General features: G+C 38.2%; 1 protein-coding gene across 8 annotated transcripts in view; it reads left to right on the top strand.

The window, feature by feature from the left end:
* The window catches only part of LOC107085005 (centrosomal protein of 290 kDa-like), a 67,950-nt gene extending 47,162 nt beyond the window's left edge, over positions 1-20,788 (top strand). For 2 of the 8 annotated variants that reach the window (XM_015375111.1, XM_015375108.1), the window contains exons 10-25: positions 1,344-1,400; positions 1,497-1,565; positions 1,653-1,742; positions 2,862-2,971; positions 3,122-3,172; positions 7,038-7,677; positions 8,526-8,642; positions 10,412-14,119; positions 15,585-15,732; positions 15,817-15,922; positions 16,041-16,200; positions 16,281-16,388; positions 16,476-16,562; positions 16,651-16,813; positions 17,609-17,694; positions 19,527-20,788. In XM_015375111.1, coding sequence (XP_015230597.1) covers positions 1,344-1,400; positions 1,497-1,565; positions 1,653-1,742; positions 2,862-2,971; positions 3,122-3,172; positions 7,038-7,677; positions 8,526-8,642; positions 10,412-14,119; positions 15,585-15,732; positions 15,817-15,922; positions 16,041-16,200; positions 16,281-16,388; positions 16,476-16,562; positions 16,651-16,813; positions 17,609-17,694; positions 19,527-19,598 — 5,772 coding nt within the window. In that variant the 3' untranslated portion in view covers positions 19,599-20,788. Of the gene's footprint in view, positions 1-809; positions 963-1,343; positions 1,401-1,496; positions 1,566-1,652; positions 1,743-2,861; positions 2,972-3,121; positions 3,173-7,037; positions 7,678-8,525; positions 8,643-10,411; positions 14,120-15,584; positions 15,733-15,816; positions 15,923-16,040; positions 16,201-16,280; positions 16,389-16,475; positions 16,563-16,650; positions 16,814-17,608; positions 17,695-17,872; positions 17,961-19,526 lie in introns of those variants that run through there. The other 6 variants (XR_001481244.1, XR_001481245.1, XM_015375113.1 and 3 more) reach the window with 6 other exon arrangements.
* The last annotated feature ends 2,573 nt before the right edge of the window (positions 20,789-23,361 follow it).

The raw sequence follows: 23,361 nt of genomic DNA, 5'->3' as shown, positions 1-23,361 counted from the left end.
TATATATATGTATATATGTATATATATATGTATATATATATATGTATATATGTATATATGTATATATATGTATGATGGCATTAAAATAGTTTCTAAGAGCAATAAAAAGCATTAAATTAGAGTTCCTCCTTCCTGTATAAACCCTGCTTTAATGCCCAGCTCTTTCATTAAAAGGTATAGTGGTCGAAAAGACCCGCCCTCTTCACTTTAAAAAAAAAATGCACATGCACAACAGTGTAACGGCTTCCAATAGGGAACGCCTATTAAATGTGTTTGAGAGCGTGCACACAGAGAAATGGGCTTTCCCTCTTCATATATGCCTTCCCTCTCGCTCTGTTAAAAAGTTACTGTTTGCACCGCTCATTCAAGCTTACTTTCCAAAAGATTTGGGAAAACTTCCATGATGTCAGACTTTATGAAAACATATCACCGGAATGATTGACAATTAGGAGGACCACTCATTTAGATAGATGATCCACCCGGAAAAAGAACAACCTCCACTATACCTTTAAGTGTAAATACTGTACATTTGTTTTAAGGTGTCCCACTGACTGGTTGACATAATTTACTTTACCAGCTTAACTGTCATAAGAAATATTGACAGCTGTTGGGATATATTAGCAGAGAAAGTCAGAAATAGCATTTCCTCAGCCATCAAGCTGTATAGAGCTGCATTGGTCTCTGTTTGAGAACTGACTCCTACTAGTCTGAGGTCTGTTTAGGGAGCGCTGCAGAGGTAATCCAGTCGGTTTCTCTGTCCAAGCTGCAGCTGCCACCCCCCCGAACTCCAAGTCAAACACACACACCACTGCTCCTGATTATAAATAACCAGCTGAGAAGCCAGCAGAGTTGTGTGGCAGAAAGAAACAGATTGTCAACATATGAATTAAAGGCATTCGGGCATCAGAATGACTCTGTGCCAGGCAGTGACACCCCACCGGATCAAGCTCAACAAAAACAAGGTATTGTTGAGCGATCAGGAGGAAGATTTTAGATGAAGTTTTAACTTTAGTCTATAAACGGACTGGATGATGTACAGCAGTTTGTGTTTCACTGGGAAGCTCTAGGTCCCGCCAGACTGTCTCTGGAGCTGAAGCCACATAGAATAAATATCGTTTAACACTTTTGCATGTTTAAAATAATTTAATAGACCAAGTCAAGAAGCAGAATTTCCTCTGATTCCACTTATTATCCATTCGGAGAAACTGCTAACAAGCTGATCTTAAAATAAAAAAAAATCTGCCTACTTATGTTCCTCTTTTTTGTTGCTACTTGTAAATAAGACCTTAGAGATTCAGTTAAATGTGATTACATGACATATATATTATCTCTTTTTGCTGCAGCCGGATTTGCTGAACTTTAAGAAAGGATGGATGACGAAGCTTTATGAAGATGGAGTGGTAATCTGTTTTTTTTTAATATCACTTTTTATGCGTTTATGTGTGCAGAATGGGTTAATGAATATTTAAGTGATGGGCTTCTGGTTTTCTCCTCAGTGGAAGAAGCACTGGTTTGTGCTGACAGACCAGAATCTGAGGTACTACAAAGACTCGATAGCTGAGGAGGTAAGGCTTAGCTGTTGCTTTTCGAAACAGATTGAAATCTTGAAAATTTTCGTTTGAATGTGTTTTTCTTTTTTTTCTTTTTTTAAGGCCTCTGAACTAGATGGTGAGATTGACCTTTCTACGTGTTACGATGTCAAAGAGTTCCCTGTCCAGAGGAATTATGGTTTCCAGATTCTGGTGAGTGTTGATGTTTTTATTTTTTTTGTTGTTGTTTTCTTGCCCCTCATCATCTATTATGCAGAATGTGAAGCATTTAGTGCTGCCATCTCCCGCCAGGCTATAAACAACCCTGGAGTCCATGTGGTGCAACTTTAGGTATCAGGCTTCCTCATTTCTCCCTGTCAAACAGTTTATTGTTTGGCACGAGGGATGTCACTTGATTTGTCTTTGTAAGAGGCTGACATCAGTGTGGTCTAAATTTGATGCTGCTGTCTCCAGCTCTTTGTCTCTCTCTAGATCCATTTACCCCCATCCTGCACAGTGGGTTTACCTGACCCTCTCTTTGTTTACATTCCTGCTCATATGAAACCAGTCTGTTATATATTTATTGACAAAAAAAAAGAAGCATTCTGTTCCTGCTACTTCAGTGTTTCAATCTAATCATATTTCGGGGAGGAATAATACGTAAAGTTTCATTGATTCGTTAGCGTCAGTCTGGAGCTGCTTCTGCAGCTCTGTCCTGCTGGAAGTCAGAAATAGAGCAGTGAAAAGGATCGATGTTGCTTTGGCTGAGAACAGCATGGGTTTGGTGTCCAAATTAATAACTTCAGTATCTATAACGGCTATTTGTCTGACATCAGCGGACTGAAAGGGGGCTGCTTGCATTAACTTCTGCTTGAAGCCTTTAAGTTGCCTAAATTTTGACACCTAAAATTATTATTTTTTTAATTGCAGCAACTTCCTGTTCTCAATCATTGGTTTTGCAGAGTTTGAGGTTTATTCCTGATATGAGGATTATATTAGTTGCATCATCATCATTGTTTTCCTTACCTGCTATCTAAAATCACCCTAAATGTAAAACTGTAGCGGTGTTTTCACAGTTTGTCACATTAGTGGAAAAAAGCACGCCTTTATCAACTTCATTAAAAAAATCTGTCTGAAAACTGAGATTTATTTTGGTCCTGCTAACTCTCATAAACCTAAATAAAATCCAGTTTCCTAATTGTGTTCAGATCTACAAATCAACACAACAGATTATAATAACAGCAAGAATCCAGCTGTATCTTTGCTGTTTAAACGATCTAAATGCATGTTTTATTTTATACGGCTTCTGATAAAATGTCTGCCTGCTTCCAGTGTAAGGATGGAGCATGCACCCTGTCAGCTATGACCTCTGGAATCCGACGCAACTGGATTCAGGCCATCATGAAGAATGTGCGACCCACCATTGCCCCTGACGTCACCCGGTAATCCCCGGCCAGGATTAACACCAACCAATGGCTGATGCCACACATGATTTTCTCACTTTATTTATTTAAATTCCTATCTCCTCCTCACCCACTCTTTCCTTCTTTCTCCTCCTGCTCAACTGTTATTTTTTTTAAACCTGCTTCCAGGAAAAACATCTCTCTGAAACTGTCCGTTCTGAAGCCCAGGTTGGAGTGCTTGTGTGTTGAATTTCTCCTCAAACAGTGATGTAATTGCTCAGCAATGTTGGTCCCGGCGTGCTTGTTGTCCAGCTACATGTTATGTGATTGAGTAATGTCCCCTCCATGCTTCTGTAGAGACATGCAGCGTCGACAAACTAGAATAATCTGCCCAACACCAGAGACTGATGCTAATCATCATTGTCATGTGACTGCCCACTGTGGGGGCTGTGGAAACACAGAACAGATTTAAAATCTCAGCCACAAACAGAGAACCTTTGATCATCTCCATTGTATTTTAAAGCGTTTTTGAGAGTTTTTAAACCTCAAATTTACTTTCAATCAAGACACATTTGTTTGTTACTGAGGCTTCTCTGTTCAAGGCTTTTCCTCCATGGACAGCTCAGAGCTTTTTTGACCCACTCCTTCACCTTGACCTGTCTGACCTTCTTCTTGACCTCCCGTGTTCTGTATTACATCACATTTCACTTTAACACGTCTATAAGCTCCTTACTGCAACCAGATTCCCCACATTCATCTTCTAGATGGAAGGGTTAACGTTTGAGGACGGCTTAACTCTGAATGTTCAGGCTGCTTTCATTCACACTGTCTGCCTTCTGTCTCAGTATTATTGCTTTGACTTGGCTCTATTTATAGTAGTCAGGGTATCTGCAGGTCATAGATTAAAAAAAGCATTTTGTTCCTTTAAATATTTCTCTGGACAGCTGAGTACAAAAATGTGCGATATCAGTCCCAATATTTCAGATTGAATCAAGGTGTCTGCTTTTGTTTTATCGTTTGACACTGACTCAAATGAGGATGCCCAAACTTCTCAGCTTAGTTTTTACAAAGGCCATCACAGCCACAACTCTTTGCTTAAAAGAAATCAGTGGCCACCCAATGCCATACATTCAGTGGGCCTCAGTCAAGAAGCGCTATTATGAAAACATTTGTTTTTCCTGCTGCAGACTTGACGTAGGAGTTTTTCCCAATCAGTCACCTCTAATCCGAACCTGGTTTTTCATTAAATGACTAGATTTTTTTTAACTTTGAAGAAACTGTCAATTTTATTAGGCTACATCATTATAAATTATGCAACTCTGCAATTATAAATTACATTTCTATTTGCCGATGAGAGAACTATAAGTCACTACATGCATGCCTGTATCCAGACATCATTGGTTTAATTTGTTAGCATTTAATCAAAAGAAAGAACAGAAAGAAATCAAGCTACTGTTTTAAGAAATTGAAGAGGAAAATGGATAGAAATTTCAGCAACATGTTTTTGCTTAAAACTCATCTAATGGTAAAACATGCATCAATTTCCCTCCATGGCGCCGCCTTTGCATTGTTGCGTACAAAGTTGAAGGTTTGGGTCTGTTTCATCATATTAAACTTTCAGCGTCTAATAACAACGCATCATTTTTATGTTGATGCTTTTTTATGAGGGAGATGGAGAGTATTAGGAAGGGAAGACAGACGTGTCCTGGAGATGTACTGTACAGGTATTGCTGTGCATTAAAAGGAGATTGTGTAGAATGTTGTCGTTTTGGTTCAGGGCAGACTCACATTAAGCATTTGCATCATGTGGTGCAACTCTCGACTCCATCAGTAGTTTTCATTGACTGTTTATGGATCAAATCATTTTATTCTTTTGAGTTTTTTATTCTATTTTTACTTCTGTAATTTATTGAATTATTCCCCACTGCTCGGCCTTTACTGATCCTTTAATTTTGCTGCTCAGCTCCCAGTCAGCAGAACTTTGATCTATAATTTGCTTCTTCGTCATCAATGCCATTTCTTTTAAGGAGCACTCTCTGAAGCATGGGAATTTTTACCCTTACATGGCGTTATTTGGGTGGAAATTATGCAGATTTTGCACATTTCTCGGGAACACGCTTACTTACACACTGGTGGACTCCATCAGGTTTTCAAGGATAATTTAGGACAATTTCCTGAAGTTAAAAACAGTTTTTGAATCTGATGTGGTGCGTTTGTAAGGGAAATTTGCAACAAGAATACAAACCACAGATTATAATTTACGTATACTGTTACCTATGCAGCAACTCCTTGTTAATAAGCATGTGGGACAAGTGACGGTTGACTGCATTGAACTGTTACCTATGCAGCAATCTCTTATATTGGGCATGCATGTGCTGACAGTGTAAAGGGCTAAACTACTGCAGATTATGCAACTGAAAATATCAGCAAAGCACCATGAAATTATATTTCTTTGGCTTAAAAAAATATCTCTGTCAATAATACACAAGGTTTAATACTGTTTTTAAGTATTTACACGTCCATGTTGAGAAGTTAGGACATATTTTAAAGGTAATGCCTTCATTTAACTTGGTTAAAAAAATGCACATTTTGTTACCATGCCTAAAGGGTATACAAGAACTGACATTTCAGTATTTGCCTATACAGAGAACAAATAATAAATAAAGCTTAGTCACAGTGAAGAGTTATGAACATATTCTGTAATATGTTAAACAAAGGGGAGCGCAGCTACAGCTGCTCTTACGTGGAGTCTCCTGCTTCTGCTTATCAAGTAGCCGCTCCCTGATGCTTCCACTCCCTGTTGGGTTTTCTGTTGCTGCTGCTCCCTGGTGCAGTTCCACGTACTCCTCTTCTTGTTTCTTATCTTCACATTTTGTTTTATTACCACCACTTACTGGGCTGGATGTTTTTGATTTTCTTTTTGTTTGTTTTTTTTAGCACAAGCTGACTGCTGGTACTGACTGCTAGAGAGAAAATAAAGCTGATATCTGGTCCTTCAGTATCAGACACATTTACAGATAAAAATACAAATAAACTCACGTGTTATCATGGTCGATACTGATGGTGCATCAGTATTGGGGCATCCCTATTATACATGTGTATTAGGTTCAGACTGACGTATTTAAATATTGATTGCAGATCATTTTGATGGTGGTGGCTGACAGTAGGTTAAAACTCCAACTATGGCTCTCAGAAAATTTTGAAGATTGCATAGAGAATATTTTTAATACATAAAACACAGGTTAAGCCGCATCGTCTCTTTAATTTATTAACATTTCTTCTTTCATCAATATGCTGTTATACAGCACTCTGAAACTAAATCTCTATCTTAATGTATCCATGCACGTTCCACTTTCCATAAATGTTTGTATATTTTCTAATCTACTGACATGCACCTTTGTGTGGATTAAGCTCAGTAATATTTTTATATTATCATTAATCGTTAAAAAAAAATCTGAACAAGGGATTTCTAGTTTCCAAATACAGCTTGCCAAATAGTTTTTTTCTAAAGTTAAGTTTATTCTTTTTCCATAAAAGGGCATCTAAGTAATGAAGGGTTTTCTATACTGCCATCAGAAGTAGAAGCATTTTTCACATCAGTGAAATCAACTATCCCCAATGCCACCGGTGCGTTGCTTCCTCCATTGCATTTGTCAAAGGCATGTTGTCCTGCTGACAGAAGGCTTTGCTTTTGTTTCTTTCGGTTTACCAGAAAGAGCTTGTAAATATGAATTGTTCTAAAATAAAATGGATACCATTAAAGCTATTTTTGCGCAGACACGCTAGTAATTTCCCTTTGATTCTTAACATTATCAATAAAGGGAAGAAAGAGAACCAAAGCCAGTTGGAGATCTAAATAAAAAATATAAATAAGCTGCCTATTCTGGTGGGATTGAATGAAAATTTTAAAATGAAAAAGTTTTTAAAATCTTAAATTTAAGTAGGACCCTGCAGAAACCCTGCAATTGCACAGCTGTAGATGGTGTCTTGTATGGCCATGTCCAGCAAAGCTTTGCTTAAATGTTTTAAGCTGATATAAAATTCTTAGGTTTAAACACTGCATTAGATGTTCATATGTTTTTTTTTTTTTCTTCTCTTGATTCAGATCTGTCCCTGATGAAAATATGAAAGGCCAACAGGTAATGCTGGAGCCATGTCCACAGGTGAACTCTGACCCAGTGCCCAAGTCTGATGAGCCCAAACAGTCACTGGGCAGCAGCGCCACCACTCCTCCATCTGAGCCACGTAGGAAAGGAGTCCGTGAGCGAAGGCGAGAGGGTCGCTCAAAAACCTACGACTGGAACGAGTTTAAAATGGAAAAGAAAGAAAAACCTGTAAAAGAACGAGCGGACACAGTTGATCTCAGCTCCACACTCTCTACAACTTCCTCCTGCTGCTCGCCTTCTTCCTCTGCCTCCTCTTTGGCATCCTCTCCTGTGTCTTCCTCCTCCCTGAGAACCTCATCCATATCAGCTTCTCTCCCTTCTAATGTGAAAGAGGAAGAATTCTTATCCAGAAGTCAAGAGCAGGGAAAAATGGATGTAGACCACTCAAGAGACATTAGTCTAAAAGGTATAGACACACCAGACAGCGTAGCCCCAGACGTCCAAGAAGAAATCGAACAACGGTGGCATCAGGTGGAGACGACACCATTAAGAGAAGAGAAACAGGTGCCAATATCCACAGCTTTAGGAAACACTGAGCGACTCCCTGCACATGAGCTTGCCGCACTGCTAGACAAGGAGGTGGGTCTGATACATGGGATGCGTTCTTGGTTCCTGTGCTAAATGCTAGCTCTTTAGATTTACATTCCATGATAAAGATAACTTTACACAATCTTTAGAACAAACTCTGTCTTACTTTTCTACCTTTAAAATGGTCTAGCTCTAAACTATGGCTGCCTACAAGTGCAAAGAGTTAAATGCCCCGAAAACAGAAACACACAGGGAAGTGCAGCAGATCAGTAGGTGGAGTTATCTAGCCAATCAAATGGGATTCTGGCATAATTACCTATCAAAATATTTTCCTATTTCTAAATAATGTAAAAGCTTATGATTACCTGATTAAATATATATGCAGGAAAACATCTCCTTTTTTTCCCCTTCAATTTTCTCCTGGTTATCCAGCTAATGTCTTTACTGAGACTTTGATCCTATCTAACTTGGTGGTGGACTCCCCCTAGTGGTTTCCTTTATCCCTATTTTCTTTAGAGTTTGTCTCATTCATGTGTTTGCGGTCTAGTTGTCTGCAAATTTGCACTTCATGGCAACTTTAGAGAACTGCCTTGAAAAAGAAAAAACTTCAAAACATGTCAAATGAATAATATTCATGAGCAGCAGAAGAGTTGGTGAAGTTAGTGATGTGCAACTGATGATGAACTGTAGAATAACAAATATCTTTGGACATATCGCTTGAAATAGGACATTTTTAGCTTATTAAACATGTAAAAGCTGCACAGGGTCAATGGATGTGAGACTTGTTTGTTAAAAGATAATTCTGTCAAATCACTTCGACATTGACCAGAAACAGTTTGATTTATTTTACAAAGAAATAGAAGAAAAAATCTGTTCTACTCTTTGCTTTTTTTTTATAGTTGGGGCAAAAGCAAAAGGAGCTGGACAGACTACAAGAGCAGAACAACCTGTTAAAAGAGCAACTGGAAGATGCTCTTGGGAGAGAGCAAAGTGCCAGGGACGGATATGTATTACAGGTATGTGCAGATCTGTACAGGTACTTTGTACTCGACATAGATGCTACAGAAGGGAGGGAACTGTTCAGTTTACAAATCAATGATTAGATCTAGATTATGCTATGATCACCAACAGATCATCTCTCATCTTAGATTCCCAAGAACATGTCAAGTATTCATGTCAGTCATACAGTAGAATAAATGGAGATTAATGTTTCGTTGATTAGGCAGTGATGTTCAATGCTAATCCAATTGTACCAATAGGTTAAAGCCACTGTAGTTCTTTCGTAGTTAAAAATGATCACTTGTAATAGATTTCCAGTACTTGTTCTTGTTCAATATATTTTTATCTTAAAGGGGTCATAGAATGCAAATCGAGTTTACGTTGTCATAGATGAATAACGATAGTTCAGTGGGTGAAATGGATGCACAGAGAAGTTCAAACCCCATCGACACCTTTTCTCTACAAATCTCACAATTCTAAACTTCCACCATAAAACAGGCGAATTTAGACAAAGCACCGTCTGAATTCACATGAATTTGGCACTCCAAACCCGTCCCGGCTACCGTCACCGGGTCGGGTTTGGTTGCTCCGTACCCCGCTGGCTCCCTCCCCTGTCCGCCGGAGTTCCTGGAGCAGCACCTGAGCTGGCACTGCTGCACTGTATTCGACCAAAATCACAGATGACTTTGAAATTCCCCCCAGACATTTTTTTAAGTATGAAAAGTAGGACATTTCCGAAGAAAAGAGGATGTCTGGTCACCCTACCATATCAACAATTTGATGTTTCAGTGAGTGTTTGCTGTTATGATGCGTCTTTGCTCAGCAGCTTCGCCAGTTGTAAGCCAACCAATCAGCGCACAGCTCTTCTAAATATTCATGAGCATACCATAAAAGGAAGAAAACCTGTCGTTTCATTCTAGGCCTTTAAACCAGGCTTGCATAAGGCCTCATAGAACAGCAAATATGCTGTTTTCAGCCCAACAAACTTTACATACCCTATTCAAAGACCTTAAGGACCAGCACCAAATACCCTATATAATCATTCTATGACCACTTTAATGTTTTCCCTGTTACAGTATTTGGAAAAAATAGTCATTTTGCTTGATACACATGTTAACCCCTATTCCATAAAGTCCAAAATTATCTGAGGTTTGGGGAAAGTCAAATGTGAGTTTTGTGAGGGTTTGTGAGGGTTTTTGTGATGAAATTCAAAATTTTGCTTGGAGACGATGTGTGTTAAACTAATAGTGGGACTTGGGTCTATTCTCTTAAACTTTAATGCATGGTTGTGGTGTTTTTTAAGCATGATTTTTTCACTAACTTGTTCTAATCGAGTTTCACATCTCTTGGGAAAATAACTGATTTGATCTGTTGAGTTTGAGGTGAGTCTGGCTCAATAAGTTTTGCGCTGTGCTTTTTCCTTCTGTTTCTTTAAATGTGTGCTTTCCACCTTTGTGTCTGTATGCTTTGAGTTTGACACATTCATGCTTTAACTATTGTTTAGTTTTTATTCCCGCAATGAACTTTCTTTTGAAACTCTTTATTACACCATTTAAGTTTTGTTTGTTTTTTCTTTTTTGCTTCAGAATATGTAGTTTTTTAGGTCCTTCCTTATTTTACAGACCCTTGAAAAAGCACAGTGGAAGCTTGAGAGAACAAAAAAACGGAATATTGGCAAGAAAGGAGAAAACTTACTTCCCTGTTATCCCTGAGATGTGGTTCTCTTTAAATGGTGGGGGAAATGGGGTGATGTGTTTAATGAAAACTTTCTTATAATTTTTTTAAGAGTGCATCACCATCTTCCTCATCCCCACGCAAAGTGCCATGGCAACAGTTACACAAGCTCAATCAAGATTTACAGGGTGAGTTGGAGTCACAGAAGCGAAAACAGGACCTTGCACAGCAGCAGATTCGAGCATTAAGGAGAAGTTACACTGAAGCCCAGGATGCTGTTGACCGCCATGAGACTGACATTCAAGCTCTGCAGACCAAACTTTCATCTGCTATGGCAGAAATCTTAGCCAGTGAACAGGCCGTTGCTCGGATGCGCAACGAGCTCAAGCTAGAACAACAGCGGTCAAAAGAACAAGAGGAGGAATATGGCCGCAATGAGGCCACCTTACGAGCCCAGTTAAAGGACAGTGAAGACAGACTCCGTGAAGTTGAGGCAAGTCTTTTGGAAAGAAACCAGGCCCTCAGGCACCTGGAGCGCCAGCAAGCCCTGCAACGAGATCACATTAAAGAGATACAGAGGTTACAAGAGAGACTGCAAGAGGTAACAGCTCGACTAATTGCTACGGAAGAGGGTCAGGCACTAAAGGAAGAGCGACTGAGGAATGAGCAACGCAGCATGCAGGAGAAACACGAGAGGGAGAGACAGAATCTGTGTAGAAGACTGGATGAGGCTGAAACTGCAAAGAAGGAAGTAGAGGAAAGCTTGTTAGAGGCTGAGCAACAGATTGAAGCGTTGCTGAGAGGGAGGCAAGCTTCAGGTGTGAAAGAGTACAAAGAGGAAATGTTGAAGATGCAGGAGCAGCTAGACATAAAGACTGACATGGTTGAGACACTGAGGGAAAGTGTGCGAAGGTTGGAGGAAGAGAAAGGCCAGCTGACCTGCCGCTGTCAGGAGCTCCTCAACCAGATCACTGAGGCAGACCGGGAAGTAAACAAACTCAGAAATCGGCTGGAAATCGAGGAAGCAGATTACTGCACCCTGGAGCATTCATATGAGAGGGCTACTCAAGAGTTTCAGAAGATGAGCAAGTTTCTTAAAGAAAAAGAAGATGAGATAAAGCAGACTAAAGAGGTGTATGAAAGGCTGATGGAACGTAAAGAGGAGGATCTAAAAGAGGCTCTTGTCAAAATGACTGCCCTTGGCTCCAGCTTGGAGGAAACCGAACAAAAGCTGCAAGCAAAAGAAGAACTTCTTTGTCAAATGAGTCAAAGTCTTAACACTAACACTGAGCCCTGCAATTCTGAAGATTTACAAGCCAAACTTGTGGTTGCAGAAGACCGCATCACAGAGTTAGAGCAGCACCTCACTGCCCTGCAGCTAGGCTATGCTGACCTTTGCTTGGAAAGGAAGCAAATCCTGGACCAGGACAAAAGTGGAACACTTAAAACATCATCTCCTTCATCATTAAGTACAGAGCACTCCATTGAGAACTCTTCCAAGATGGAGAACATATCTGATGGCAAAGACTTTGAAGCTAAGAGACCAAGGATACGATTTTCAAGTATTCAGTGCCAAAAATATGTTGAATCTGAAGAAGTAGATCCCACCCATGATAGCAGTGATTACGTTGAAAGCTACCAAACAAACCAAGATCCAAACGTGGACTTTCAATTGGCTGGTGAAAACATCTCAGACATAGCACTTTCTCACACTAGTGACCCAGAGAAGTTTATCGCCATCATACATGCACTGGAAACAAAACTACTTGCCACTGAGGATAAGCTAAGAAACCTCACACAGAACCTAGATGTGCAGCCAGCTGCAGGAACTGCTGAAATCTCAAACATTGTTCCTAAGATTGCAGAAAACGTGCCTTGCTCAATACAGGGGATTGGTGGTGTTGAAGGTGGGGAGAGTAGTACTGCTCTCAAGCATTATACCAATGCCTTGGTGTGTGTTGAAAATGGCCGTGAAAAAGTAAGGGCTATACTTAGTGGCTCCCATGTTACCACTGATTTACAGCTTCACTCACTTTCAGAGATAGAGAGTGATTTGTTTGGTGCCTCTCTGCACATTAGACAAGGCCAAAAGACCTTGGAAGAGCAGTCACCAGATGTCCATCAAGATCAAACCCCAGAGATTGTAGACAATGAAGCACTTCTTCTCTATGCCAAGTCCCTGTCATTCGAAGCCATGGTTTTAAACAAAATGGCTGTGTTGATACAAACCTCAAAGTCTGACCTGTTGCAAGCCCTCGTTGAGATATGGCAGAATTTGGAGCACATTAAATCAAGTGAAAAGGACTGCTTGGCAATAGTATATGCTGATGTATTAACCCGGAAGCTCCTGTTGGAGAGTACATTCTTGATGGAGTTGGAAAAATCTGATGCTGATGCTCCTGGATTCAAAGACAATGAAGCAACTGGTGTAGATCGAACCATTGTTGACGCCCTTTTCAAGGCAGAAATTGCTTTCTCAATGGAAAACCTCAAACAATGTTATGAAGAGAAATTCAAACTGCTCAAAAGTGAGTTGACTGATGCCCACAATAGGCTTTATCAAAGAGAAATGGCTCTTAAAGCAATTTTTGATGCTTCGAAAAGACCCGACTTAAAATCTGTAATCAAGGATGTAAAAATGGACCTTGGTGTTGGCAAACAGAAGTTGGCTGACATTCGCCCTCCTGAACTCGCTCCCTACATGGAGCAGATTGAGATGGAGGAAGCTAGAGATTTGGCCGAGGAAACAGTTGATAGACACTTGGGAAGTTTGATGCCCTGTTGTGTCGATCAGTCTATTGAATTATTTCAAAACACTCATGACAACCTGGCTGATGAACTCCAAAGGCAAGCAGAAATCTTGCAAAGGTATGCTGAAGAGATAGAAGGCGGTAGAAGCAGCCCCGCACTTTCCAAAATGATCCAGGGTGTTTTGGGACACCAAACATCTCAGAATGTTACGAGCACCTCTCTTTGTATGCGCGAGGCCCTTATACATTCTCAAGTGGCCTATGTGGCATGCAGGTTACGGGCCATACATGAGCAAGAGTTGGACTTGTGTAAGCAGACTAGTCAGAACATGGAAGCTCTGGTGCAACAGCATGCCTGCAAAGTCGCAGAAATCCAAGAAAAATATGAGGTTTCTCTACAAAAGGAGCAAGAGAACTTCTCCCAAACTATGGTCACACTCCAGAAAGAGAACGAAATCTTGAAGAGTGAGCTCAGCACACGTGTTAACCAGCTCACCCAGCAGCAGGAGCAAGTGGCTCTCCTGGAACATCGTTTCCGGAAGGAGACAGAGGAGCTGAAGGAGAAGTGTCAAAACGAGCTCAGCCAAGCAGAGCGTTGCCTTGCATCAACAGAGCTGGCACTCATGGAGACCACAGCTGACAGTCAGCGGAAGCTTGAGGTTCTGCTGGGAGACATAGACAGCATGGAGGAACGTCACAACAGTCATGTTAGGAAGCTGGAGGAGCAATTTAATGACAGGATCACCGAACTTCAACGCATTCAACAAGAGGAGTTTGATAAGTTGCATTCCCAGTACGTCGAAAGCAGTCAGGGTGCCGAAAAACACCCTGAAGTCCTTCTCTCACCTCATTGTGAGGAAGTTGAGACGCAGATGGAAGAGGAAGAGCAGGGGAAGAGGGTGAATGCACAAAACGTGTCAGAGGTGGACTCCATGGTGGTTCTTAAGGACCGAATCCAGGAACTGGAGACTCAGATGAATAGCATGAAGGATGAGCTGGAGAACAAGCACCTGGAAGGAGACGTGGCCAGCCTGAGAGAGAAATACCAGAGAGACTTTGAAAGTCTTAAGGTTTTTCTTCTTTCTTTATATCAGAGTAATTTACATATGTAAAGGAGAGAAAAATAGTTAGAGATTTAGTTACTGTATTTACTGTTTTACTGGGAAATGGTGTGATTTTTACATTTTAAACTGGAACTGCAAGTTAGGTCAAATTCAACCCAGCTGTAAAAGTATAATACAAGTTAACTAATGACCACATGGGAGCTCTTGTTCCCTATGTCTTTGTTTTGTAGTTATTCAAACTACACTTTTTCAGAGGATCTAATGTTCAATCTAAAGCTTATTGCTTATAGGTGAGGAGTTCAAATTAAATCAGCTTGAAAAGTTAACTTAGCTCATCAGTCTCATCAGTGTATGCTGTAGAGATGCCGTATTGGAAAAGCTCTGGATTGTTTGTGTAGTGTATTTTTCTTTTTGGTCAAATATAAGGGAACATTTTTTTATTCTAATGCTGAATAGCTGATTACAGCATATTGATTCATTATTATCAGACAGATTACAGTTTTGTGTTTCTGATGATAACTTACCTTATGTGTAATTTGGAGTACCACAAGGACCTGTGCCAAGGCCAGTTCTCTTTTTCCATGATCGTGTCCATTTGCTAAAAGTATTAACCAGCCCATGGATCTAAGATACAAATTCACTCATTTTACCATGACTAGAAATTGTATAAAGAATTTTGAAACTTCATATCTTAATTATTTTCTTCAACATTCAGTTAAACTTCATTTGATAATATTTTACAAGTTATGAACTATATTACATTGTTTTATGTTATAGTTTGAGTTAAACTAGGCTCTGTGTAATTGGGTCTGAATCTGAGTCAATGGTTGGTTTTGTTTGAGTGAATTGGATTTATTTAAAGAGATATTGATATAAATTGGACAGGCCTTTGCTGTAAATTATGGCTAAAAGAGAAACTAAATTAAATTGGAGTTGTACTTGTCTTAAATAGAAAATGTTTTTCTTTGTATATATAATTTTATTCTTGAAATGTAAAGCTATGTTTGGTTATGCAAGCTTCATCTGACTAAATGGAAAACCAACCAAGGAGAATTCAAAGGAAAACCAGGCTATATTTATTAGTTTTGGAACCAAGCAAATAAAACATGATTATTGAATGAAGGAGATCAAACATGCATCCTAAGGTTGAAGTATAATCCTGTATTTTTTTTTATTTCTACCCTTTGAGTAAGCATTAAAAATCCCACCATTTCCCATGTCCATTTATGTTCTGAATTAGTCTTTAAATCAGTTAAACTCTTCTGGGCAACAGCTTCTCTGCTTTAACTCTACTAACATAGCTGGACTTTAGATCCTGTTCTTTCCTTGGCTTGTCATCCCTTCTGCATGCCACCTAGTAAACTATTATTAGATGTTGCTTTCAATGTCTAGTCATAAATAAATCACATTGTGTCAAAATGCATGTAACTTACTTCCAGAAATGCTAAATGTTGGAGCTTTCTTTTCCTAGGCCACATGCGAGCGTGGTTTCGCTGCAATGGAAGAAACCCACCAAAAGGTTGTAGAAGACCTCCAGCGGCAGCATCAGAGAGAGATTTCAAAGCTCATGGAGGAGCGAGAAAGATTGCTGGCTGAAGAGACTGCTGCTACTATTGCTGGTGGGAAAATTGCAGCTTATTAACACACCTAATTTATGTTAAATAGAACGGTTATTAAACATGTGTTACCTTTCCTTAATGTAGCTATTGAGGCAATGAAAAATGCACACAAGGAGGAAATGGAGAAGAACCAGCGCTCCCAGTTGAGTGGTCTTAACTCGGATGTTGACGAGCTCCGCCTGGAATACGAGTATGTTCTGCCTAGACTTGTTTAACATTGTGTTATAAATTGAACATCAGCTGGTTTATGTTACCTGCGTATCAGCTTGTCCATGGTTTAATCTCTGATTTTTTTTTTTTTTTTGAAGGGAAGAGCTCCAGTCCATCCAGAGAGAACTGGAGGTTTTGTCGGAGCAGTACTCCCAGAAATGTCTGGAGAACGCTCACCTGGCTCAAGCACTGGAGGCAGAGAGACAGGCCCTCCGGCAGTGTCAGAGAGAAAACCAGGAGCTGAATTCTCACAACCAGGTCAGCAACCTGCTGATATTCTACATGCATGGAAATACATTTCCATCTACAAGTTCAATATGTCACTTTCTTTCCTACAGGAGCTAAATAACAGGCTGTCTGCAGAAATCACTCGCATGCGCTCATGTTTCAGCGGTGAAACTGCCCTCTCACCCATTACTCATGGCAAAGATGTTTATGAACTGGAGGTATGAGGTCACCTACGCTCCCATAACTAAAGACATACACTAAGAAGTAGAAGATGGCCTATATGAGCTTTTGTTTATATTGCGTAGGTGCTGCTACGAATAAAGGAGTCAGAGATCCAATATCTTAAACAGGAAATCCACTCTTTGAAGGATGAGCTGCAGTCTGCTTTGAGGGTGAGCAAATTTGAAATGATTGCTAAATAAAACTTGAGGTATAAATCTTTAATACTCTTGTTTTAATTAAAATCAATTGTTTTGACAGGACAAGAAGTACGCCACTGACAAATATAAGGACATATATACAGAGCTGAGCATAGTTAAAGCAAAGGCTGACTGTGATATCAGCAAACTGAAGGAGAAGCTGCTCATGGCCACGGAAGCATTAGGGGAAAGGACTGTTGATGACGCAGTTACATCTGGATATGGTTTGTAAAAATCATTTCTGTTATCAATATCCTATCCAACTTTATTTATATAGCACTTTAAAAATCTACAGGACCAAAGTGCTGCATAAAAGCAGAAATAAAAACACTTTGTAATGCAATAGATTATTTATAAAAGCACTATAAAAAAAATAAGTGAAAAGCGATATTAAAAATATGAAACTAAATCACTAGAAGCAGATGTTTTAGTTCTTGTTTGAGTCTTCAACTTAAGTTTCTTCTGAAGCAACTTTAAAGGCTTGTGCAGGAAGAGAAATGGGCTTTTTATGCCCTCACATGTGTTTAATAGGTGTGTTCTCTCGGGAGCGGGTATAGGGTTGTGCATGTGCATTTATTATTATTTTTTTAAGTGCAGAGGGCGGGTCTTTTAAAAAAAAAAAAATAGCGAAAATCCTCCGCAATATGTTTGACTTAGATGTAAAATAAAACAGCAGAAATTTCACATCACTATAATAATTTTGATTTCTCATAAATTATATATTGAATAAATTTTTTTATATGAATCGGCATTTCTCATATTTTGGTTAATTAAATGTAAAAGATAACTATTGATTTTTATAAAATATTAATATTTAAATGTTTATGTAGTCCAGATTTGGATTCTGTCTTTAGGCCATGCAGGGATGGAGATCAAGATGTCAGGGAATTTATTAGAAATTATTGTTTGCTGCTGTTACAGACCTGAAACGTGGAAAAATTACTTGACTTCTCTTGACTAAAAGAAAAAAGATTAAGAACTGCATTGCTTGATGTTAATGGTAATATTTTTATTTTTAGACATTATGAAATCAAAAAGTAATCCAGATTTCATGAAAAAGGAAAAGGCAACAGCCTCCAAACCACTGAGAGGCATAAGGTCAAAGGTGAGTGATGATCTTGCATTCTTCCCAAAGTTTGTTTCAGCTGATTGAGGCGGTGGAGATTGTTCTTTGTTCGAACTCCTACTGCCTCCAAAGGAAGCCTGACCCTGGCCTTAATTGGGATGTTTTTATCATGAAGTCTTTTGCTGCGAGTTGGTCATGTGTCTGTTTTGTCCATCAGTCTGTCACTGAACAGGTCTCATGGGATAGCTGACACTCCCATTCTGGGGTCATTTCCCATCCAAGCCCTGCCTAAAGATGTGCTGTAGGTACAACATGATGCAGACCAAAGCATGGCCTAACTATCCTTGCATGGGTTTTCTCCTCATACTCACTTGTTCTTTCCTTCCCTCTATTTATAGCTGAAAGATGGATATAGGAAATGTAACAGGTTAAAAAAGTTCTACTTTCTTCCCTTTCAGTTAAGTGGAGTTAAAAACGGTTGTGCAATTTGACCAGAAATGAGATTTGGGATTTTTTTAATTATCTTGTGCACTAACCAGATTCATTCTTTTCGTGGCTTTAAATGCTCGCTTGTCCAGAGTCCATTGTTGCAGGACTGCAGTGTTGAAAAATGCTAACTTACAGCTTACTTCTCATGCATGGATCTGCACCTTTCACTACAATCTCTTCCCTTTTGTGTGGCGGAGACACACTTTCCCCATATTACTATCTTTTAAAGTGAGAATGTTGGTCTTAGTCTCATTTGATATAAAATTAGTTATTTTGCAAATGTAGAGCCCTATTATTAAATGGCCCTTTCTGGAAAGGGAGTCACTTTATTTTATTTTTTTTACATTCATTCATTAATGTTGGTGTTTTATTCCTGCAGTCCCTGGTAAACATGTTTCCATCCTTTAACTTTTTCACCTTATGGGTCACAACTACTAACTTCAATGCCTTTTTTCCCTTTATATGTGACAGAACAGCGCTGTGTAGTTTATAACTTTCAAGAATAATGCAACATGTTTGATTATTATACTCCGGCCTAAAAAATATGGCATGTATTTCTATCTAGGTAAGATCCATTAACCTCCAGTAGATTGCTAGGAAGCTATTGCTGAAAAACTACAAAACTGGATTTAATGGAAGAGTGGGTTTTTTGAAGCCGCATTTAAAAAGCGGAAAAGGCCCTTTTTATTATAATCCACTCATAATGGTGGCTGCATCGGGCTGCAGGGATGCTTTTCTTCAGCAGTTGGTCTGAGCTATGATGGAATAGCTTAGGATCAAAGCATGATTAAAATCCAGGGCTAAATTCAAATGAGAATCCTGTGCAAAATGTAATTTTTGCTCATTGCTCATTTTCTAATGCTGAGCAAAAGGAGCAAGATTTTTAGTTCTTAGATGTACAAAGCTTGTAAAGATGCAACTAAGAAAACCTCCAGGTTCTGAATCACAAAGATTCCTGTGGATTGAATATAATTACATGTCAATCTTGTAGATTTATTGGTTAAAAAATGTTTAGAATAAACTTATTTTTTTTAGAATAAAGCAGAATATCGTCTGTGAGGTGGATGATTCTTGTGTTACATAATAAACTACTTGGTTCTTGTCTGTCACTTAAAATCCTACTAAAATACTCTGAAGTTTGAGGATCTAATGTAAAAAAAAATTGGAATAAAGGTTAAAATTGGATGTGAAACCTTTTGTGAGGCACCATTTATGTTTGAGTTTATGTTTGTATTAGCAGTGACACCTGTCCTTCAGCATGCCAATATTCAGACTTTTTTTTCATGCATATCTTTATTTTATATTTTCATATACTTTATTTTATCTGTTCTGTCCACATGCATCAGGAAAAATATTAATCAGAAATGTTTTGTGATCAACAGAGCCTGAAAGAGGGACTGACTGTGCAGGAACGCATGAAGCTTTTTGAGGCTAAAAACTCCAGAAAGATTTAAATGATGTGTAACTCTAAAGTTCGACCCGTGACCTCGGATAAGCCGACTGAAGCTTTTTATGACAACAACAAATGCGTTAAAAATGTTCAGACCGGGATCTATAGCTGCCATTCATCTTAACTGTTATTTTTTTTATTAACTGGATGCACATTATAAATCCTGTGATTTTATCTTTTTAATAACATCACATCAATAATCTGTCGAAGTTAGTTGTCAGAAATACTTCCTATTTTCTTTAGTTCTCAGAAATGCCAAAACACTCAACAGTATGAATTATATCCAGTTACCAGTATGAATTATCTGCTGTATTTTATTCTTGTTACAGTGTTTATATCTCATGGTTTTTATTGTGTTTGACGTTGCACCAGTTGAGCTGTACATAACTACTGGTTATGAGTGGAGTAGTGAGTGGTGGTGATCGCTGAGGCATACGCTGTACTTACAGTTTGAATGGTGGTTGAAAAACAATGTGATGCTTCTGTTTGAGGATGAATCCATAGATAATAGGGAAGGAGGAGGGCATGACTGGACTCTTACCACTTGACTACTTGAGAAAGCTTTTTTGTTTTTAAATGGGTTTAGTGACTACAGATCGGTTATTGCAGTGCAACCAAACATGCTGACCGTGTCATATTCAGTGAAAAGCAGTTTTTGTTTGGTAATGGAGTTCTTAATTTCTTTTTAGCTCTTTAATTTGGCTTTGCTTTGACATGGTTTGTGAATGTGCTGTTTGCGAAATGAAACTTTTAGGACCTTGCATGACTGTACATCAAGATTTAAACTGCAGAATGATCTTCACCTTGGTTTTTTTCTCTCCCTATTTTATGCTTTAGTGTGGATGTTTTAAACTGATCAAGCTTTGCTTCTCGCAGATCCTACTGTGTTGATGTTGACATTGAAATGTTTTACTGTAAAGCATCAGCCTGAAAGCACTTGGCCCCTTACCCTGATCGCTTATTTTGGTCTAAATATGCCTCAGCTGAGTGAAAAATAGAAACACCCATGAAACCTGTGCAGCTATGGAAACACACTGTATAGTATTAGAATCACAAATTGTACATATAAGTATGCCATACAGAAAGACTTCTGTTTTGTTTAACTTTTACTTTGCTCAATAGCTCTACATGAAATATATATGAATATTTTTTATTTCTATTTGAATGTATCCTGTCTAATAAATGAAGTGTTTGAAAAACAGCATGCTTTGACTGTCCTGTAATACAGAAAATGTCACGTGTTTCTAATATTTGTACAATTTATTTAATCTGCCAGTAATAAGAATAACTGTTTAAAAAAAGATGCAGTTCAGTCTAAAATTGAGCTAGGCTACAAGTATAATTTGTGAAAAATACACCATTCTGCAGGTATATCCAGAGAGAAGAATGCAATGCTGTGCATAGAGGGAAACATAAAAAAAAAAACACAAGAAAAGGAAAAACATCCATGCATGTCTACATTTACACCTCAGAGCAGTTTAGCGGAACCAGTAATGTGCATTGTTGGCTGTGGGAGGAAGCTGGAGTACCCTGAGAAAACTCCCAAATATAGAAGAACAAGGGAAATCTCCGCAGGGTGGAATTTGAAACCAGGACCTCCCTGTTCTTTGGCAACTATATTTTGTACTGATAAGTTGAGGTAAGATGTTTATTATTTCCTTCAAACTATCCTAACAATGAGGAAGAGAGATTTTGTTAATTCTTGGGATTTAAATCATCTGTACTTGTGAATATTCAGAGAAAGGAATATTTGAGATGTATTACAGAATCAGCCATGATCTTTGGACTTCCAGGTGGTAATGCATTATAGTTATTTATTTTGTAAGTGAGGTTTGGTTTAAATAGGTTTGATAAGGTTTGATATCTCCTGGAAGATCAAATTAAAATCAAATCAAATTTATTTGTATAGCCCTTTACAATAGCCAATTGGTACCCAAAGTGCTTTAAAACAAAGCCATAAAAACAATACATAACACATATAAAAACATACAAGATACAATTAAAAGTGCTGTAGTGGTGCAGTGCTGCAGGACATTAAAAGCCTTCCAGAGGTGCACAGAAAGATGACATCTAAGAGACAGTATTATAGTCAGAATTAAAAGCTAAATTAAAAAAGTGGGTTTTAAGTTTTTGACCTAGGGACCTCTAGCAGAAGCTGACCCGAGGAGCGTAAAGCTCTGCCACAATTGTGGAAAGTTAAAATCTCAGACAAGTAAGAGAGGGCAAAGCCATAAATGGCGTTAAAAACAAACAGAAGTCTATAAAAGATGAAGCTAATGGCTACTCTAAGAATGGCAAGATGCTAAAATGTCATCAAAATATTTGGATTTGTTGAATATTTTTCATAAAATCCAATGATCATTAAAACTAAACAACTTGGGTTGGAAGTGGTGTCTGTGTTTGGTAATATCTGATCAATAAAAGTGTTTTTAATATAAAAACCTAATATAGGTTTGGATGAAGATAGTTTATCACTCTGTTTTCACTGTTAAGAATTAGAAAATGATTTACCTGTCTCACACAGGAAGATCAGTATTTCTCATGTGATCAGCTTCCACAACCACTGAGGTTAGAGATCATTTTAAAGCACAAGTTTTGCCGCCTTCTGGGATAGATTTTAGCTTCAGCTTCTGTGACGTAAAACAGGAAATATTCAGTTGTAAACAGCTTTCTCATTGGCTAGAGAGCCACAGTTTGATCATAACACTACTAAGAAAAGCAGCTGTGATTGGTTTAATTATCTTCAAGGACCAGAACGGTCACGGAAATGTTGAATGGAGCGAGAAAAAAAAAGCAAATACAATTTTACAGAGGATTTGAAAATGCAAGTTGAAAATTGAATAATAGTCTTTTTTTAAATGTGTGATTAGGAAATGTAGAATAAGATTTATGAATTTTGGTTTTTAATTCTCCATTTAGGAAAATGATCTGAAAATGTCAAATTCCACTATTATAATTATTTATTAATAAATACAATTTATAATTCCTCTAATAATTCTATTTTAAATGGCTGGTTTTCTTTTTCAGTGAATCTTTAAGAAAAGTTATCAGGGCTGGCCTCTTTTTTTGTTAAACAAAAATGTAACTTTTTTAAGTAGGGTAACTTAATTTTTTGTATTTAATTTGGGCTTTTCCCCCTGGTCCTCCTTTCAAAAAGAATAAATAAAAAACAAAGACATAATTATCGACATCGACTGAAAGGCTGTATTCAGCCTTATTTCTAATTGAACTGTTTTTATTGTTTAGCCCTGAAAGTAATGTTTTAACAGAGGAGCTAATAACTTTTTTTATACAGGGTCATGAAGTTTTGTCTTTTCTTAGACCTTAATAATAAACTATTTAAAAACTACTCTGGATTCACCTGTGTTTAATTTACATTTGTCTGATGTTCTGAAACACTTAGAGCAACAGCGTGTAACTTTTAGACACAAAGGTTAGTTTATTTATAAAGCACATTTAAGTGGCAAAACATTTCAAAGTACTTTACACGAGATAAAAGATAAAGAACTGTGCATTGCAGTGGTGTTGAGGCAGCAAAAAGAATAAAAGCATAACATTAAAATAAGAGGATTGTATATTTTTATAAAATAAAAAATGATCAAGAAACCGTATCAAAGGTTTGACTGGAAACCTGACTAAAATGTTAAAGCACAGTCAAAGACCGCTCTAAACAAACATGTTTAAACTTGATTCAAAGCAACTTTTACAGCAAGTTTGCTGGAAGTTTATTCCAGCTTTTCTGAGCATATAGAAAATAACGCTGCTTC

This window comes from Cyprinodon variegatus, unplaced genomic scaffold (assembly GCF_000732505.1).
Source record: "Cyprinodon variegatus isolate N-32 unplaced genomic scaffold, C_variegatus-1.0 Scaffold113, whole genome shotgun sequence".
Classification (NCBI taxonomy): Eukaryota; Metazoa; Chordata; class Actinopteri; order Cyprinodontiformes; family Cyprinodontidae; genus Cyprinodon; species Cyprinodon variegatus.
This window is presented reverse-complemented; position numbering and strand designations above follow the sequence as displayed.